Source organism: Cyclopterus lumpus, chromosome 11 (genome assembly GCF_009769545.1).
Source record: "Cyclopterus lumpus isolate fCycLum1 chromosome 11, fCycLum1.pri, whole genome shotgun sequence".
Classification (NCBI taxonomy): domain Eukaryota; kingdom Metazoa; phylum Chordata; class Actinopteri; order Perciformes; family Cyclopteridae; genus Cyclopterus; species Cyclopterus lumpus.
Genome location: NC_046976.1, coordinates 10668366 through 10687188, shown reverse-complemented (window position 1 = coordinate 10687188; position 18823 = coordinate 10668366). Strand labels below are relative to the sequence as shown.

General features: G+C 42.2%; 1 protein-coding gene across 1 annotated transcript in view; it reads left to right on the top strand.

The window, feature by feature from the left end:
- LOC117739018 (potassium voltage-gated channel subfamily KQT member 4) overlaps window positions 1-15966 on the top strand; it is a 37382-nt gene extending 21416 nt beyond the window's left edge. The window contains exons 2-15 of the mRNA XM_034545261.1: window positions 2472-2562; window positions 3484-3610; window positions 3764-3939; window positions 4593-4718; window positions 5623-5733; window positions 5840-5935; window positions 6033-6121; window positions 7110-7235; window positions 8300-8356; window positions 9995-10224; window positions 10310-10409; window positions 14391-14522; window positions 14909-15047; window positions 15769-15966. Coding sequence (XP_034401152.1) covers window positions 2472-2562; window positions 3484-3610; window positions 3764-3939; window positions 4593-4718; window positions 5623-5733; window positions 5840-5935; window positions 6033-6121; window positions 7110-7235; window positions 8300-8356; window positions 9995-10224; window positions 10310-10409; window positions 14391-14522; window positions 14909-15047; window positions 15769-15966 — 1798 coding nt within the window. The remainder of the gene's footprint in view (window positions 1-2471; window positions 2563-3483; window positions 3611-3763; window positions 3940-4592; window positions 4719-5622; window positions 5734-5839; window positions 5936-6032; window positions 6122-7109; window positions 7236-8299; window positions 8357-9994; window positions 10225-10309; window positions 10410-14390; window positions 14523-14908; window positions 15048-15768) is intronic.
- The last annotated feature ends 2857 nt before the right edge of the window (window positions 15967-18823 follow it).

Sequence of the window (18823 nt, the reverse complement as noted above, 5' to 3'; positions counted from 1 at the left end):
GAGTTATCTGAGTGTGTTTTCACAAACTAACTCAGCTGTGGCTGAAACACAAATCCTCCTCTGTGAAGATATATACAGTAGTAATCTGAGGGTGTCTGCTTATTCACGCTTGGTTTGTTTGAGACTGTCCTCCCCCAAAACGACTCCATACGTTGTTTGCACAAACCGCTTGTTTTTATTTTATATATTTACGTTTATTGTTTGGCGGTAAACTCTAGTGGCTGTGGTAATTCTGACAGGAGCAAAGGAGGGAGTCAGGTGATTTAGTAGAAGTATAAAGAGCAGCAAAGTCCCCCTCGGAAGGAGTTAGGTTTGGTACATACGTTAACCTACATGATGTTAGTTATGTACCTGATACAAGCAATGAACCAACATGCAACGTAGGTGACATAGTTAAGTACGTTAAGTTATATACGTAGATTAAAATGACATTTGGTTTCTAAGTCAAAGTCCAAATTCAATACATGACACACAACACATCCTGAGATAACTTCTGCAGTTATATTTCTACTTTCTACACATGATCTTTTCCAAAATGTATCCAACAATTGTTTTTGCACTTAAACCGAACCAAACTGCGACAGTTTCACAACGTTGTCAATGAGGCACGCTGATCTCCTGCACTGGTGGGGACGCATATTTAGGGGCCGTATTAGAGGGCAGGAACAAATAAGTACTGGTAAGTTGATCGCATTGCTAATCGCAGTGAAAGGGCACCATTGTGTGAGATCATGGGAATTGGTTTAGCGTCCCAACAAGTGTTCTCTAACTTTGGGCTCTGACATCTCGACCAGCTGGACCAGCAGCTGCCACCTGGCTAATCCCTCCTCGCTGTTAGCGGTTCACGTGGCACAGAAGCAGGAAGTGCTGCTGTGTGTTTGTGTGCTCCCTTCCCTCTCTCTTCTTCTTTTACCCAACATGCTGTCCCACCACGGTGCTCGGCTCACAGATATGTTGTTAAGCATGCTCGTTGGGACACCCAACACAACAGTAACCAACATGTTAGGGCTCTGACTGCTTTGTCTAAAACTAATCTGAGCAAAAGCAAGCATATTTATGAAATGCGAATGCAAAGTCCTCTCGTTTTGTAACTGTGTTTTTAGTCACATAAAAGATACATCTAAAAGGTAATGCCCTTATACAAAATATAGGAACAACAAAACTCTAGCTACCTGCTGCTGCATTATCTACCACAGGAAACACATACATACTTTGACATTTTACATTTATTATCTGTTTTTCTATTTTTGTTACACCATTAGTGGTTGACTGACTTTATATTGTTTTTGAATGCTGGTTGTTTTCAGGTATACCCTGATCTCAATGAGGCCGCCTGATTAAATCACATTTCCTAATAACAACTACCCATCATCTCACATGAAGTTGATGTGATAAATAACACTCCATAACAAAAATTATAAAACATAATATAAAATAACACGACTGATACCTTTATTGACAGAAGGAATACCCAAATGGGCTTTACGTCCTAACCTCACTGCTGTCTGGTGCCTCCTTTAATCTCGCTATCAAACATCTCACAATAGCCTTTTCCACTGTTTAAGTGGGACAAAGTGCAAGCATTTTTCTTTTCAGCAGCTCACTATTTCCAACATAAATGTTTTTACTTTGAAATTGTACTTAATGCATCATCCTCAGTTCATTTGAGGTAGGTCTGTAACCCGTCCCTAAAAAGATTTGACCACGAGAACTTGCACGTCTTTCAAAACATGGGTGTAATAGCTGTATGTGACAATTACACTATGAACTTGAAATGTGTGTGAATTTAAAGTTGTTCCTCAACTGAAGCTAAAGGACTGTAATGTACGTCGTTTTGAACCCTAGTTAACGAGAAACTGTCCAGTAGAGACTCTTTTCCTGTGTCTTGGAAGAGACAAAGTGTTTATACCACCATGAAAGCATGAATTTATGTTGTGTTTTATACTGGAGTAGTTCTCTTACTGAAGTGGCCATTACGTATGTTGGACAGTCATTTGTGTCCCAGAGCTGCAGGGTCCCAGTCCTCATGGGAAAAGAAGTAGCAGTCATCTACATGTTGCTATTGTTCATTTTAACAGACATCCTGCTAACACTTTCAAACATAAATGACTTCAGTACATCTATAGATGCTGCATTTGACGCAGTCATGTGTATCCATCAAAAACAAGATCATTTTAAATTCAGTCACATAAAACAAATAAACTTGGTGACACCGTTCTGATTCGTGTGCAACTGACCATATTGGACTTGGTGTGCTGTGCTTGTATTACGTAACAAATCTTTTCCTGCTTATTTTCAATTTAGTTTTTCTCTGTTGGTTAATTACTCAGAGTGAACAAAGCATATTTTAATGAGTTGTATTTAGTGCATTTGTTTTTTCCCTGCAGAGATTTATGAAACCCAGCAGTGTAATTTCTGATGAGTATGTTTTGAAATGTGTTTTCTGACCAGTGTGTGACTCTGTGTTTCAGTTTTCTGCTGGTGTTCAGCTGCTTGGTGTTGTCTGTGTTCTCCACCATCCCCGACCACCAGAGGTTTGCCAACCAAGGCCTCTTCATCCTGGTACGACCTTTTCTCTCCCTCCCCTTCGCTACACACACGCACACATACGACTTCAGCATCCGTACACCTTCCTTTTGTCCACGCCATCTCCCTTACTGAGGTGCAGTATGCTCCAGTTGCTTTAGTGAAAGGTAACAGCCACTCGCTTCCTCCTTCTTAACCTGACTCGTCCTCTTTAACCCCCCCCCCCGTTCTCCTCCCACCTTCCTCATCTTTACATGCTATTAAATGATCAGACGGCCATTAGTAGGAAATCAGCCTTTAGTTGACTTTAATGACACGAACATTGGCCCTAATGACGGATTGGTTCAGTGCACCTTAAACTGCCCGTACAGTCGAGAAACCTGAAAGTAAGAAAGACATCATGAAAAATACTAACAGCGAGGAGTATTAATGGGCTGGGAGTGTTATATCTATTTAATTTGTTATCTTTTATAAAATATAATAATATTTCTCGCTTTGTAACATTTTAATCTTTATTTTACCAGCCAGGTCAAATTATGTTATGACAAATATGTAATAACTAGATCATAGCACATGTACATGACGTAATGAATATGCACATCAGTAATCAGTATTTACAACAGATTGAAAGGATGTGTGGTTGTCTGCAGTGTGGGGTAGGTGTGTTTGTGTGCTATTATACAGATTAGAACATTTACTTCCCAACTTCCTTGCTCGTTTTTTAACTCTTTATGCTGCCATATCCACATGGATGTTTACTTCAAACATAACAAATAACTTTTCTGTTGAGAAATTGATACACATGCTAAACAACTAATACATACATCCCAAAAAAGGTTCATGGAGGAACATTTGTTTGCAGATCTGTCAAACTCTATGCTCACTGACTGCTGCACGTCACTGACCTGTGTGTGTGTGTGTGTGCGTGTGTGTGTGATTTTGTGTTGTGGTTTGTAGGAGTTTGTGATGATCGTGGTGTTTGGGTTGGAGTACTTCATCAGGGTCTGGGCAGCTGGCTGTTGCTCCAGATATCGTGGCTGGAAGGGACGGCTGAGATTTGCCAGGAAGCCCTTCTGTGTCATAGGTTTGTGTGTTTGTGTGTGTGTGTGTGTGTGTGTGTGTGTGTGTGTGTGTGTGTGTTTGTGGTACACAAACTTACGTCAAAGTCCTGTGTGTGTTCATCAGAAAGTTGTCTTCACGTCTTCTATGTGTGTTTCCTTTCTAAACATCTTCACAGACTTCATAGTATTTGTGGCATCCTTGGCAGTGATAGCCGCCGGGACGCAAGGCAACATCTTTGCCACGTCAGCCCTGCGCAGCATGCGCTTCCTGCAGATCCTGCGTATGGTTCGTATGGACCGTCGGGGAGGCACCTGGAAACTACTGGGCTCAGTGGTTTACGCTCACAGCAAGGTGGGAATGACAGCCTGCTAAATATAGTCCTCTTTTTACACATGCTCTACTACAAAGACTCACTTTGTATTAATGGCCTACATTCAAAGACACTGGTTAGTAAACATACAAATAAAGTAGGATGATTCAGGGTAGCCGCACACTGTACAGCTTGATGGATTATTTTAAGAGCAGGAGAGTGTTATAGAAAGGCTGACGATGATGGTCATGCTGGTTACTAATGGTATAAATAACTTAATAACTCTCAGTGTTGCGGATTATGTGGTGAGTCTACTGATGGATGACCAGCTGTAACTTGATTATGCTGGAACACTAAACTCCCCTTTAGCTGCTCATTTTAGGCAATTAGTTGTTGGTCTTTGTGCTGCCCTAAACACCTGACACCCGCCGGTCAGCTGCAGAACTCAGTTAGAGGGTCGTGGTGGCGATGATGAATTGATGATGAATTGATGATGAATTGATGCATCAGCGGTCTAAGCAGAACTGTGCAGCTAAGTCAAAAGTAGATTCCAAATGTGATGATGGCGGGGAATTCAGCCAATAATGATGATAGTGATATTGTAATGACAGCAGTGATTATGATGGTACAGATGCTGTTGTTGCTGACAGATTGATGACAGATGATTGATTCCTTCTCTCTGTGTCTCTCTCAGGAGCTGATTACCGCCTGGTACATAGGTTTCCTGGTCCTGATCTTTGCCTCCTTCCTGGTGTACCTGGCAGAGAAAGACATCAACTCAGACTTCAACACCTATGCAGACTCCCTCTGGTGGGGGACCGTAAGTACCACATAATACACACAGGATCCCTGAGGCTGAATGTCATCAACATTAACCAAAAAGCAAGGTTGAAAGACAATGCAGATATATAGATGCATATAATGTACGTAATACACCTGGGAATAAATAGTACAACCAAACAATAAGAATCACATTTGTATTATAGTCCTTCACAACTGTTTATAACATCCACTCGGAGGGATTGCCGGCGTCAACAGTAGAAACTGAGTGTTGTTCAGTCTTGTTGTGAAGCTTTCCATATGTACTTCATTGTCCGTGTGGTCAATTAAAAATAGGTTAAACATCCTGTTCCCTTAAAGAACACATCACTGTAAATAGGATTTTCATTAAGAGGAAAGAAGTCCTGCTGCAAGACATTTCAATATGCAGAGAGATGATTAAGTCCAGCCAAAGAGGTGCTAATCTCAATTAGTCCATGGAGCATGAATGAGGAATTATCAGTTAAAGTGCTTTTATAGTGGTTCTTTAATATCTTTCACTTACGTGGTTTAGTAATAAGTTCTCTGTGTTTTTTTATACATTGTTCTACTCTTTCTATATTTAACACATTTACCACATTGAATTGGCACATTTTGGGTTCAGGCCTCTTTTATACAAACTAAAGTTGGGCATCTTTTTCCCCTTTTTGATTGTGGGAGTATCAATACAAACAGGAAATGTGGGAAGAAACCTCTTAAGATTGTTTTCTGGTTGTATAAACTTCAAATTGATATGAGAATCATTAAGGGTAAAGATTATTTAAATAAATGAACAAGATCTGCTGAATTGAATTTTTTAAGAATTGACGAGCCCCAGACACTCACAAAACATGTGACAAAAATATTCCCGTAGAATTAAAATGAAACAAAGCACAGGTGTACATCACATTTTTTCATTTTTCCAGATTACTCTAACAACCATTGGCTACGGGGACAAGACCCCTCGCACTTGGCAAGGACGGCTCCTCGCTGCTGGCTTCGCTCTTCTGGGAGTCTCCTTCTTTGCCCTGCCTGCTGTAAGTCCTCTGTATGTTCACATCTATATATTTACTCACAGACCTGTCAGCGGCTCCTCTCAACCCGGCGACAATTGCTCTCCTAACTTTGACCTCTGACCCTCAGGGAATTCTGGGGTCAGGCTTCGCCTTGAAGGTCCAAGAGCAGCATCGACAGAAGCACTTTGAGAAGAGGAGGATGCCTGCTGCTAACCTGATACAGGTAATAGCCGCAGTGAGTCATTTATGTTGGGGTTATATGTCACACACAAGTGCAGAGTTTTGACTTGATGTTTGTGTGTATTTGTGTAATTCTTTAGGCTGCATGGCGTCTCTACTCTACAGATGCCAAACACTCCTACCTGACAGCTACTTGGTACTTCTATGACAGCATGTTGCCTTCGTTCAGGTGAGTCCTCACATCCGTCTACATGCTCACAGCTGAGTGGATTCAACCATCAGAAATCGGTTGTCATCTTTGGTCAATTGTTTGACGTGCAGACAGTGATTTTAGAGAAGCATCATATAACACTGGATTGTGTACAATACGGAGTGTATTTTCAATCCTTCTTATACATTCGGAATATTATTAAAACACACAACACATCTCAGAAATGTAACCTTTTGCCATAAAGAATCCAGTTACTTTTTTGAGGTGGTAGTATAGAGGGAACATATTATGAACAACTCACTTTTTCACTGCTCGTGCACATACATTTGGGTATCTGGTGTGCCTACCAACCCACACACTGGGATACAAGACAACCCAGTCAGTTTTGTAGGCTGCCTCGGTCAGCAAACGTGTGATTCAACAGGCTATTCAGATTTGGCTCCCCCTTCCTATGTCCCATGCAGGCTCATTAGAATATATCGTCGTATAGTGTGTGCATCCACGGCTTGGAGCGTTTCAGGCAGTATGAGAGTAATAATTAAAGAATATAAAAATATTCTAGTAAAAATAACAAAAAACAAGTAGGAACCTGAAAATAAGCATTATATGTCTCTTTAAGTAAAAAGGAATGGTGTTTCCTCTCATTTCTAAATTATACTTTTTACTTAATTCTGGGCCTTGCCCTTTAAATGCTTCTGCCCCCACTATTCAATTAGATTTTCATTACTTTGGTTCCACACAGTTTAAAAATAAATATTTTGCATTCATGTTATTAATTTGACTAATTTTTATTTGCTTAAAAGGAGGGGAACATGAGAAACTCCAATATAAACATCAAGTCAAAACATTCACATTGCAATATTTTTAATAAAAATCATTTTTCTCAAGTATCCCTCTTTTGATTGCTTGGACCATTGATTTGGCCTTTTTGTGAGTTTTTCCATATTTTGTTGTTTTTTGTTCATTTGTCATGTGTTTTTTTTATTTGTGCACGTGGGGGTGTCAGAGAACTGACGCTACTGTTCAGTCACCTCCAGCGACAGCGTAACACCAAGAAGGTCCTCCACAACTCCTACAACATGCTGCTGTCTGGGCTGCGGCCCTACAGCCTCCCCTACCTGTCAGGGGACAGGTACGCACCCCCGCCACTTCCTACAGCCTCACAGCACATACAGACAGGTGGCTGAATGTCGGCCTCCACTCATGCTCACACGTAGACACCCAAACACACTCAAAACAGTAACACCAGGGCCTTACAGAAGAATACATTCAACAGGGGTACAAAGAGAATCAACGTTTACTGCTTCTGGAGCTTTCTGCATGAATGAGTCGCGTATCTAACAATGTTTCACTAATGCTGATTTGAGACCACTGTGTGCAGGCCCTCCCCTTTGCTTCTCGGCATCTTTGTCTGCTTAGCTCAAACTCTTCTCCACCGCCTCCCGCTGTTCACTCACTGGTTGCCTCTTCCTGTCTTCCTCTCTCTTTCCCTTTATTTCCATTGTGTCTTTTCCATGCCATCCATCCTCCATCCTTCATCTGTTCTCAGGAAGGCAGAAGTTCCCTGCAGGTTTGTTCTTCAAGTCATGAGCTGTGCTTGCGTGTTAAAGGGTATTGATAGTTAGAATGGATTTGCTGTATTAGATTCATAACATCTTTAGCACAAACCATATACAAAAGCCAAGATAGGAGAGGGCTGATTATGTAAATTGTATGCGTCGGACTTGTGCATGCATTGGATGAAAGTAGCACCTACAAAATATAAGTTTAGCTGTTCGATTTGAGGAGCTGCTGTCACACCATTATGTTTAACGAGTTGTCGTGATGAATATACTCAGGTGAAACATTACCCACTACCTTTGCATGAATCTCCCCCACCTACTGTTTCAAACCCACCTCCTCACTTCTCACCGGCTGTATCTCCATAATCCCAAACTGCTGCTCAGATGTACACTTTTCAGCTTTAGGTTAAAGGAACAAGATCAGAAAGGCAAAGGGCTGTTTGGATTATTGAGATGTACACACCTCACCCCCCCCTTGTTTTATCCTTCATTTTATCCTCACGGGTTAATCACAAACTCAGGTTGTGTCCCAGAACTTCTCGTCCTCCTTCAACCCCCCCACCCAGCCTCCCTCCCTTCTTCCTCTCCTCTCCTCCCCTCACCCTCTCTTCCTTTGCCTTGTGTGTTTCCTCAGTCAACTCCTTTCTAAAAAACGGGGTCTCTTCCGGATTCACGCTGGCCGCAAGCAGAGGTATCCATGGCAACGAGCCTGTGCACGGGGCACGCTAAACATCTTTAACACTACTCTTTCTCATTTAATGTGCATCCTAATCACCTTGCCTGAAACACTCAAACATTTGTGGACTGGGGCTGCGGCTTGCTAAAGGTTTTGTTACTGATCAGCCATATCCTGCACTTATCATAAACACTTAACCATACTCTGGTCCACAAATGCTCGAGCGAATCCTCCACTATGTAGAAATGCTGTGAGCCTCATTTCTGATAGGATGTTCCTCCAGCTCAGACCTTCCTGCTGGAGATAATAGCACTGATTGTCCTTGGTTTGGCTTGAAAGTCAGGATGAACCATGTCTTGAAAACACAGTGAAAGTCCTCAATGTTTTATGACAATGCAACAAAAACACCTGTTCCTAGTGAGCTAACATCAAATGTCTCGTCTAGTCAAAAGAATTGCCTTGCTCTTGACTTGCTTTATGTTTTCAATTGAGTCATTTTGGCTCATTTATAATGCCTTCTTAGACTGAAGGTTTAATTGATTCAGCATGTTTTCCTATTTGAGATTAGTTATGTAACCTTTCAATAAAATCTGAATGTTTGTGTGCTGTATTTCTAAAAGGTTTTTAAGTGCTAAAATGTTACTGTTTGCATGCAATATTCTTTTTGGAAAGATTCAGTGAAGCTCTCCCAACAGCATGCAAAGCTCTTTCACATGTCCTTGAAACATTTCAACTTGCTTGTATGAAATGCTGTTCCCACTAACCTCCCATAACCATTTAAATTGTCATTTAAATGGCCAGCCGACACACACGCACAACAAAGAGTATATCATCGTAAACATGTGGGAGTGAGAGACTGGGCTGGAATTGCTCTGTGGTGCATGATGTTTGCCTCGCCTCATGGATCCGTGTCGGTGTGTAACATGAAAGCGGCTCCAGAGAAGGAGCGGTCTCAAGAGCACGCGATAACAGGAGTCAATCTGTTGGAGAGATTGGGTGGCAAATAGCTTTCCTCCTGTAAATGGATGACATCTCATACCGGCCTGCGTTGGGTGGTTGTGAGTGGTATAGAGTACTAAATGAGAGATACTGTACCTTCTGCACGGCTGCACTTTGAAGGCGATGTTTTGATGCTTTTTCACTCCGTTGAAGGGATTAAGAAAGCGTGTCTTTATTGTGATGGCGGGTGGAACATTTTCCGCCGGCCCAGCACTACTGCAAGTCTTGGATCAGGTTTCGATCAGATTTCGCTGAATCATGTGCTATAATCGGCACATTAAATTAGCAAATCTGCAGGACAGAATCAGTTATTTTGCAATAGTGCGTGGTCCCTGTTGACAAAACTGCCTTTATGATAAGTCAGCTAGTCTATCCTTTGCTGAGATCAAATGGAAATGTCTGTGTGTGTCCCTGTTTTGTCTGTTTGTTGATGAGTTTCTCTGAGGATAAAAGTCAGAGGCCATGTTTTGTTCTGTCACTTTAACTAACTAACTCTTTTCTAACGAGCTCAGGCTGCCGTTCTGCTGCTCCACTAAACTAACGGCTTAGTTCTCCATTAAGGTCAAAGGCATTGTGATCGTTGAGAAAAACCTGTATTGATCCAAGAAGAATACTGCGCCTACAGATGTTTGATGATGTGATCTTCACTATCAGCAGTAAAATGGGCTTTCGGGATCGGATCAGGATGAACAATTCCCGATCATCCCAAACCATTAGGAGCAAGACATCACCACTGCCCCCGAGCTCCGGCGTCCGAAGCTCCCCCAGCCAGGAGAACGTGCCCGATGCCACCAGCCCAGGGAAGGTCCAGAAGAGCTGGAGCTTTAATGACCGCACACGCTTTCGCACCTCCCTTCGCCTCAAACCACGTCCACCTGTTGATGGTGGGCCCATACACAATATCCAAACACGTTACCCCCACGAGGATGATTCCTACATCACAACGTTTCTCCTTCTGTCTTGGCTCAGCAGAGGGGCTTGGGGAGGACAGTGTAGAAGACAAACCATATTGTGACGTGTCCATGGAGGAGGTGATCCCAGCAGTGAAGACACTCATACGGGCTGTCAGGTGAGTCCTGCCATCAACAGTACAGTAGTTAAACCTGCAGTGGAAATACAATTGTTATTGTTATAAAGGTGTTGACATACGCTGGTCCGTCTGCTTCCCTGTAATGGTCCCACCCAGTTAAACGCAATGGACATTTAACTTGAGACCTGCTATTAAAATAGTAGTTCAAGTGAAATACTAAAAGAATAAATGGTCATGACTGTCTAAAACCCAATAGATTTACATTTGAAAACATAGTTTAACTAGACACACAAGACACATTAGAAACATGAAACACAAATCAAACTAATTTAACTAGAGTTAAATATAAATGGAATTATAACTCAACCAAATAATTTAGAGTATTGTACCATTAAAAGGCTTCAAATGTATATGAATGTATAAACCTCCAGCAGAGGACCTTTTGGGCAGTAAAAGCTTGTGTTCCTTTTTTTGCACACTCGGCTCCTTAAGGTGCAAGCTGGAGCTGCTGTGCCTCGGGTTATTGATAGAATAAGGTCACTTTGGTCAGATGAACAACCCATGCATGTGTATTCAGACATGAGCGCTTCTCGTGGTATTTCACTGCCTGCCTGCAATATTTGGTGAACATGCACGTTCATTTAGGTGCTGGCGTTAGCAGATCGGCTGACGGAGTAGAAATATCCACTTCAGAGAGGTAACCGAGCCCTCCTGCAGGCACTGTTAGTTCCCCTGTGTGACCTTGTCGCTCAGCAAACACAGCTCATTCAGACCGGACATGTGGTGTGAGAGTAGAGAGTACAGCCACACACACACACACACACCGTACAGATGGAGGATCACAGTGCATTACGACTGTGTAGAGACCAATGATATTGTACAGTTTAGACGAGGACAGTTGTAATAACAATTGATTAAGAGCACTTCTGGTGTTGATTTTCTGTCATTGTGTCATCTCTTTAATCGACTACAAGCTTTGTGTGTCAATGTGTGCTTAGGCACTTTAAATGAATTCAGCGTACAATCATGACGAGAAGCAAAACCGTTGCACATGTAAACTAAGTACTCATACATCATTGGCACTGTGTGAGTAAAGAATTGCTCTCTTGGCAAATCTAAAACTATAATTATAAATAATTTGTAATTACTCATTGTGTAAAATGCACAAATACATAACCTTTTGTTCTGAAATGTGCAGATATCCCATAGGGTTACCGATGGTATCATGCACACACAAACACACACAGTTTTTTAATGAAGAAATTGCTGGCAAACATCTGGTCTTGGGGCCAGGCTGGTCTCCATTGAGGTTTGATGAGAGCAGATTCTATTGACTATCTTCTGGGTCTCTTATGGTGGTCTCAGTGTGAGTCACCGCAAACACAACAGGTCCTCGAGCATGCAGCTATCCCTGGCCACCCAAGGTTCGATCCCCGGCTCCACTAGCCCATGTCGATGTGTTCTCATTCAACCCAATTCAAAGAAATCAGAACTATTGCTTATAACGGAACTTTTCTTTGTAGATTTAGATATTTTCCAGCCTGACACAATCGTTTGATTTCATAATGCGCCACTGATGATGTATTATATGATTTGCACTGGAATCAGCAGATATCTCTGCGCTGCAACAATAGAAGAGAGGGAGTTCCTATAGATAGTACAGGTGTGTAAACAGCAGGTGCATCACTGAGGTAACACACACACATGCAGTCGCCTTGGCGACTTTCATGATTGATGTTTGTAAACCACAGAATTTCGCAGCAGGCCTTAGTGCTGAGCCTTCGCTTTCTAGAGGCACATGTGGTTTATCAATGCCTGGCTGCATGTTCTGTTTATGTACGGAGGGAAAAGAGAGGAAGAGGAGGAGGAACACAAAGCCTGATATCTCTCTGTGCTCTCTCTCCTGTGACTCTCCTCACCGACAAATACAATACTGCACAAAACACAACAATTCTGCATGTTTGGAGTCTTAGATAAAGCTCCTATTTCATTAAACAAATAGGTTGTACATGCTTACAACTTATAACCATTTGAGTCGTCGTCATCAGTTTCTATAGCATTTCAGCTGTAATATCTTTAAACTCAAATAATGTTCACGTCGTATATTTCTCTATTGGAATGATTGAATACACAAACTGTAGCTTGTGCGCTACGATTGTGTTCTCTTAGCAGGTGGGTAGTTGTACCTTTCTTGGCCCACATAGGATTGGTGTCAGCATAACAGTCATTGTTAAGGCACAGATTAAACCCTGCCATTGGAGACTATCAGGAATCCACTTTGCTGAATTGCACAAATAGATGACACTTCTTGTCCCCATTGCTGTGTTTTTATGTCTCAACTTCCTTACGATTGGAGGGTATTATACTGTATGTTTCAGTGAGCCTTGCCAGGTGCACTGTTCTACTGTCACTGACTGCTGCACCACAGGTGTAAGACCACGTATTAAGATAGCCATTTCATTGACCCGAGAAAAAGAGTCAGCATTTTGAAGAAAACCCTTAGAGGATCCAAATCAAAAGTCCCCAGCGGCCCCCCACCCACCTCAACAGCCTTTCTTTGACCCACACCTGAGAACCACCCTGGCAAAAACCTGCATCTATCAGCAAAATATGAAAAAGACCGTTTTCAAAAATATCCCAAATGAAGGAGTCATCAAGAAACAGAATGCTGCGTGTGGGGAAGAGTGCGCTGACAGCTGCTATGGCAATGCCCGTAAACCACCACTCCTCCTCCTCTCACTCCTCTTCTCCTTCCCTCACACCTTCTCTCCTTCTTTGTTGCAGCACTGGTCACCACACAAAACTGTGCTCCCTGTGTAAATGCAAGCACTGCAGACCTCAACAAAGGTTACGGTGGTTATTTCAGAAACTGACCCCTCTCTCAAGTTCAGATTTCACTTGCTCCCACTAAGCCCGTGTGTGTAGTTGTGTTAGTGTGTACACTTCTTAGTGTGTGTTGGTGTAGGTATCTGTGGCATTATCTTTTAGTACTTTTGTGTGTGTGTGTGAGGTTGTGTACACAGATATGTGTGTGCAAGTGTGATATTTTCTCAGAACAGCTGAGTGCTCCTGATCTTCTGCTTCCCAGACCTTTGATGTGATTTCTTTTCTTCCTCCTGTGAAGGAAAGTGGGAGTATTATAGTGGACTTAGTCATCTGGCGGTGTGAGATAGGATTTCTTAAAAAAATATCCCTCCTTCCTTGCCTCCTTCCAACCTCTCTCACTCTTCCCCCAACTGACTTGTAGCACACTCCTTCACAGGGTGAGATGACAGCTTCAGTGTACATGTTTTGTCTCGCATACTTTTGGTGTTTCCGGTACTTCTGCAGAGCAAGCATCTCCGAGCTGCCTATCTCATAAGTGATAAGAAGGGAATGGAATGACCCACCCAACACAGAACACCAGGGACGCACACACACACACACACACACACGCTCCCTTCCCATTATCTCTTGCACATCCTCCACTCCCTCCAGCATGACGCCCAAGCAGACATACTAAAGAATGTCAGTGATATGTTTGCCGGGTGTAGAAGTGCCGGGTCAACATTCCTCGGTGTGATTCCCCCACATTGAAATGTGGGTGGTGATGTGTGCGCTGGGAGCAGGAGCAGCTGGGTCCACCAGTGGCACCAGCATTGCTGTCATACTGACAAAAGGGCAGGAACAGGGGAAAGCTCTGATAGAGGTGTGCGCGTGTGTTGCCCATTAGGATTTGTGCTAACTGCTGAAACAGCAAACACTGATAAGCAACTGTTTCTGGGGGATGTGTCATCGTCATAATACATCCACATGGTTAAGTAGAGGGGCGACTCTGCTCTCTTTATGGGGCTGTTTGCTGAATGATAAGGTCACTTTGACTGTAATTAATCTTGTTATTTTCAGGGTCTCCCGCATCGTTTGTCCTGCTCCTGCATATTTCCAAAGGTTTACAGTACATCATATATGCGGTTGTGCAGTGTGAGGCACTTTAAAGGTGTTCAGAGGAGCGATAACAATGAGCGTGCTGTGTTTGTGTAGGATCCTAAAGTTCCTTGTGGCAAAGAGGAAGTTTAAGGAGACGCTGCGTCCGTATGATGTGAAGGACGTCATAGAGCAATACTCAGCTGGACACCTGGATATGCTGGGCCGTATCAAGAGCCTGCAGATGCGGTATGTTTCACGCATGTTACCATGTAACATGTTTCACGCATGTTACCATACATATTTCATGCATGTTACCATGTAACATGTTTCATGCATATTACCATGTAACACGTTTTACGCATTTTACCATGTAACATGTTTCACGCATGTTATCATGTAACACGTTTCACGCATGTTATCATGTAACATGTTTCACACATGTTATCATGTAACACGTTTCACGCATGTTATCATGTAACATGTTTCACACATGTTACCACTACTGCTCTGCTGCTTGAAAACTGCAGTGAGGAAAAAATGGCTTATATCAGATCAATAAAAACAGTAAAAAATAAGTAAGTCTAATGGCTCATCATAGTTATGTAATCATTTTAGTTTTTTCTGTGTAAAAGGGTGGATCAGATAATTGGGCGAGGAGCCGTTCAGAGCGATAAGAAAACACGCAGTGAAAAGGGAGAGAAAACGCCGCCAGAACTGGACCCATTGGATGAGCTAAGCATGATGGGACGTGTTGTCAAGGTGGAGAAACAGGTAAAAGAGGAAGAGTTTAATTTATAAAGATTTGTGGAACTGTGTTCTCTTAATTAACATGTGAATCATTTTCAAAATCTCATTGAATTGCTTTCATTCACTCTTGTAGATAAAAACAAAAGCTGCTATAAAATAACAGGAAGTGAAATAAACTGAGAGCAGGAAATTAATTTAGCATTATGTACCGGAGTCCCTGTTCAAATAACAGAGTGGATTCATTTTCTTTTCTGCAGCTCCAAAAAGGATTTAACGGCTACTCGCTAAGACTCATGACGTATGCTGACAATATATGTGGTGTTCTAATGTTTTTATACTCATTTATTTTAGAAAATAAGATAAGATCAAAGATAACAGAGACTATAGTGTCATCCATCTCAATACAGTGCATTACACTACAGAGGAAAATTAATGGGTTGTCCTGGTTCCCGGTGTACTCACTCATTAGAAAGACTGAAGAAGTAGAGTACCAAAGGTGTGTGTGTGTGTGTGTGTGTGTGTGTGTGTGTGTGTGTGTGTGTGTGTGTGTGTGTGTGTGTGTGTGTGTGTGTGTGTGTGTGTGTGTGTGTGTGTGTGTGTGTGTGTGTGTGTGTGTGTGTGTGTGTGTGTGTGTGTGTGTGTGTGTGTGGTGTGTGTGTGTGTGTGTGTGTGTGTGTGTGTGTGTGTGTGTGTGTGTGTGTGTGTGTGTGTGTGTGTGTGTGTGTGTGTGTGTGTGTGTGCGTAGGTTCAGTCTATAGAGAACAAGTTGGACCTCCTGCTCAGCTTCTACTCCCAGTGCCTAAAGAAAGGCTCGTCCCACTTCACCCTGTCCTCCCTCCTGGACCCTGACCTGACCTCTGACTACCACAGCCCCACGGACCAAAGGGACCTTTTCCCCTCCGCTAACACACTCAACATCTCTGAGAGCGGCAACTTGGAATGACAGTGAGATGAGCGGTCTCCGGACTGTTCGAACACAGACACAAAGCCCTTTACAGTATGTCTTCCTGCGGCTGAGTCCTCACTTGGAGCAGCCGGATCTTAATGTCATCAATCATTTCATATCTGTCTGGGATGGTTTTTACACTTCCATCTCAAATCTGCACCCTTTTTCTCAAAGTAAAATTGTTTCCAGAGCTGATACAAGCAGAGGCCACGAGATGGCTCCACCTGACAAGGAGCCAAAGCTGCTCACCGCACACTCCTCTCAACCCACGAGATGAAGAGGAAGATGAAGAGAGGGCACATGACTTGACTACTGAACCACTTTCACCCAATCAGCTCATGCTATATGTCTGTCTCCTTTAAAGTGTCAACTGTAGATAATCAGACTTTAGGCTTTGAAGTTTTGTAAATCTTTGGACAAATCTTGTCTTTTTTTCCCCCCTCGTCATTTCTTTCTTTTCTTGGCTGCTTGAATCAAATGAATGAGGGTCTGCTGACTCAGTTTTCATAAACAGTGCTGCAAGTGCCATGCCAGTCATTTATCCAGTTCCTTTGGATGGATGTAATGGGTCACACCACCGGACAAAAGATTAAGCATCGTTGACTTCCTCCGACCTGGACAGGAGACACAAAGCACCAAACCTCCACGGTACACCTTCACACCCATCCACTTTTAAATGTGTAAATTCTGCTTTAATTACACAAACTCGCTATGTGAAAACTGAGCTGGAAGAATGCATTGGAGTGACTGACGTGGAGTGTACGTTGCTGTTTGTTTTCATCTCCATTCCCTCTCTCAGAAGTCTCCAATAAGCCCACTTGCAAAAATTCCGCCAAAGACTGTCTGTCTGGCATTTTAAGTAAAGAATGCCCTTATTTATTTAGGATTTGATAAAGCCTTTCATAGGTCCAGAATCTCATGAAATGAGTATTTCAGTAACGTAACTTTGTGTTTTTAACATGCCCACTTTAAACCTCTCTGTCTTGCCGCCCACCCCCCCCAGATATGCATGTTACTGTAGATAAAACCTTACTGATTATTCTGCACTGCTCCTCATCACTCACATCTTTCCTCCGGTCCGGTTTACCGTGACAGCTGACCTCTCTTACAGGATGGTTCTCACTCACCAGATGGCATGTGATCTTGCAGCAGCTGTGGAGCTATGTTGAGGATGTAGAAACCTTTTGGCCAGTTTTAAACAACCTATAAAGTGTCCAAATCTAACGCATGAATTCCAGGCCGTTATCGTCATGAATACACGTGTCGTAGGAAATGGTTCCAGCCTCACAGCTTCACTACCCATGGGTGCAGGTTTGGCACCCATGGGTAGTGTCTTTTCTGGTTCTTTGTTGGAGATGTCTGATGCACAGTCAACAAACGCTCTGTGCTTATGGACAAAACTGGAGAGTGCACAGATGCACACACATACACAGTCATAATGAAAGCGACTCCTTTTAATACTTTGGCACTTGATCAATATAACACCTTTTTTGTATTTTTTTTAGTCTTTGTGTTTTGATTTGATTACTGTAATTATTTTTAAAGCATTCGTTTTTTTCTAACCATAATGTCAGAATGCGTTTTTAAAAAATTATTTTTGTGAATGTAAGATTTAAGTTAATATGTTTAATTCAGTTAGATATGATCTTTAAATACATGTAGCATTTTTGTCAAATCGAATCATGGACGACAAAACTGTAACTTCACACAGCTGATCAGGTTCACACTCACCACTCGCAGAGCTCATACGTATATTTTTAATGTCATCAGATAATTGCTGCCAGCTTCAACTAAGAAAACATTCACAATGCTGCATTTGGCCCGTGAGAACAGTTCTTCTGTCCCTGCAAGTGATTCATGTGTTTGTTCCAGTCAAACCAGTTGACAGGTGCTCAATTTTTCAACTTCAAACAGTGAATGTACTTCATTGGTCGCTCCATTTAGATTTATTTATGCCATGAGCAAATAAATGGAAGCATTCTTTATTTCATAGAGACGCTTCGTTCTTCGGCTATAGCAGATGTATTTATTAGAGGCATGATTAGACTGAACAGTGCCGTCACTTCATTGTCACCTGGAATGTTGAGCTTCATGAAAATATGAGACGACTGTATTGCATGTTGTTGTCAGTGGTGGCCCCAGTATTAGAAGAAAAAACAAACTTGGATGTCTCCAGTGAAGTCTTGAGTAAAGACATGAAAGCAAATGACCTGTGCCTTCTATGTCCTCGTTCTCTAACTGATATGGTGTGGCTTTCTGTCTCAAAACTAAATATTAAAGCTGTTTTGAAATAGTGTTTCATATGGGTATCACATAATTGCTATTTTTTATCAAACTATTGATCTAACTAAAGAAACATCATCACCATTGTTCTAAATACGTCATTTGTAGGGTATTAGTCTTTTATGACTGCTGCAACTTTTTATATTTTCTGATAATTATACCGTATGTTTAGCATATCATTGCAACTCGGCCCGGACCTCCTCACATGGACACCCTTACAGTATTTAACACCAGTCAGATCTGGAGGCATGGACATTTGTATCATCACAGGAAACTCTGCAGGCACGCATCCTTTCATACGCATGTCAGATAGAGAAGTATGGCTTCCACACAACTACCTCTGAGGCCACTAGGGGGCGCTAGTCTAGAAAACCAAGTATGAAAAACAGTCACTGGTTGTCTGTCTGACTGAATGCATGACTCAATCTGCACGTTCTCTTTCCCTGTTTTTCTTCATGACTCGTCCATCATTCACTGACTTGCTGCCATTTCACATTCCAGCTCGTTGCCCTTTAACTGCTCGTAGGTATTTGAACTGTTGTTGAAATGAAACTGATCAAAGCAATAAGAA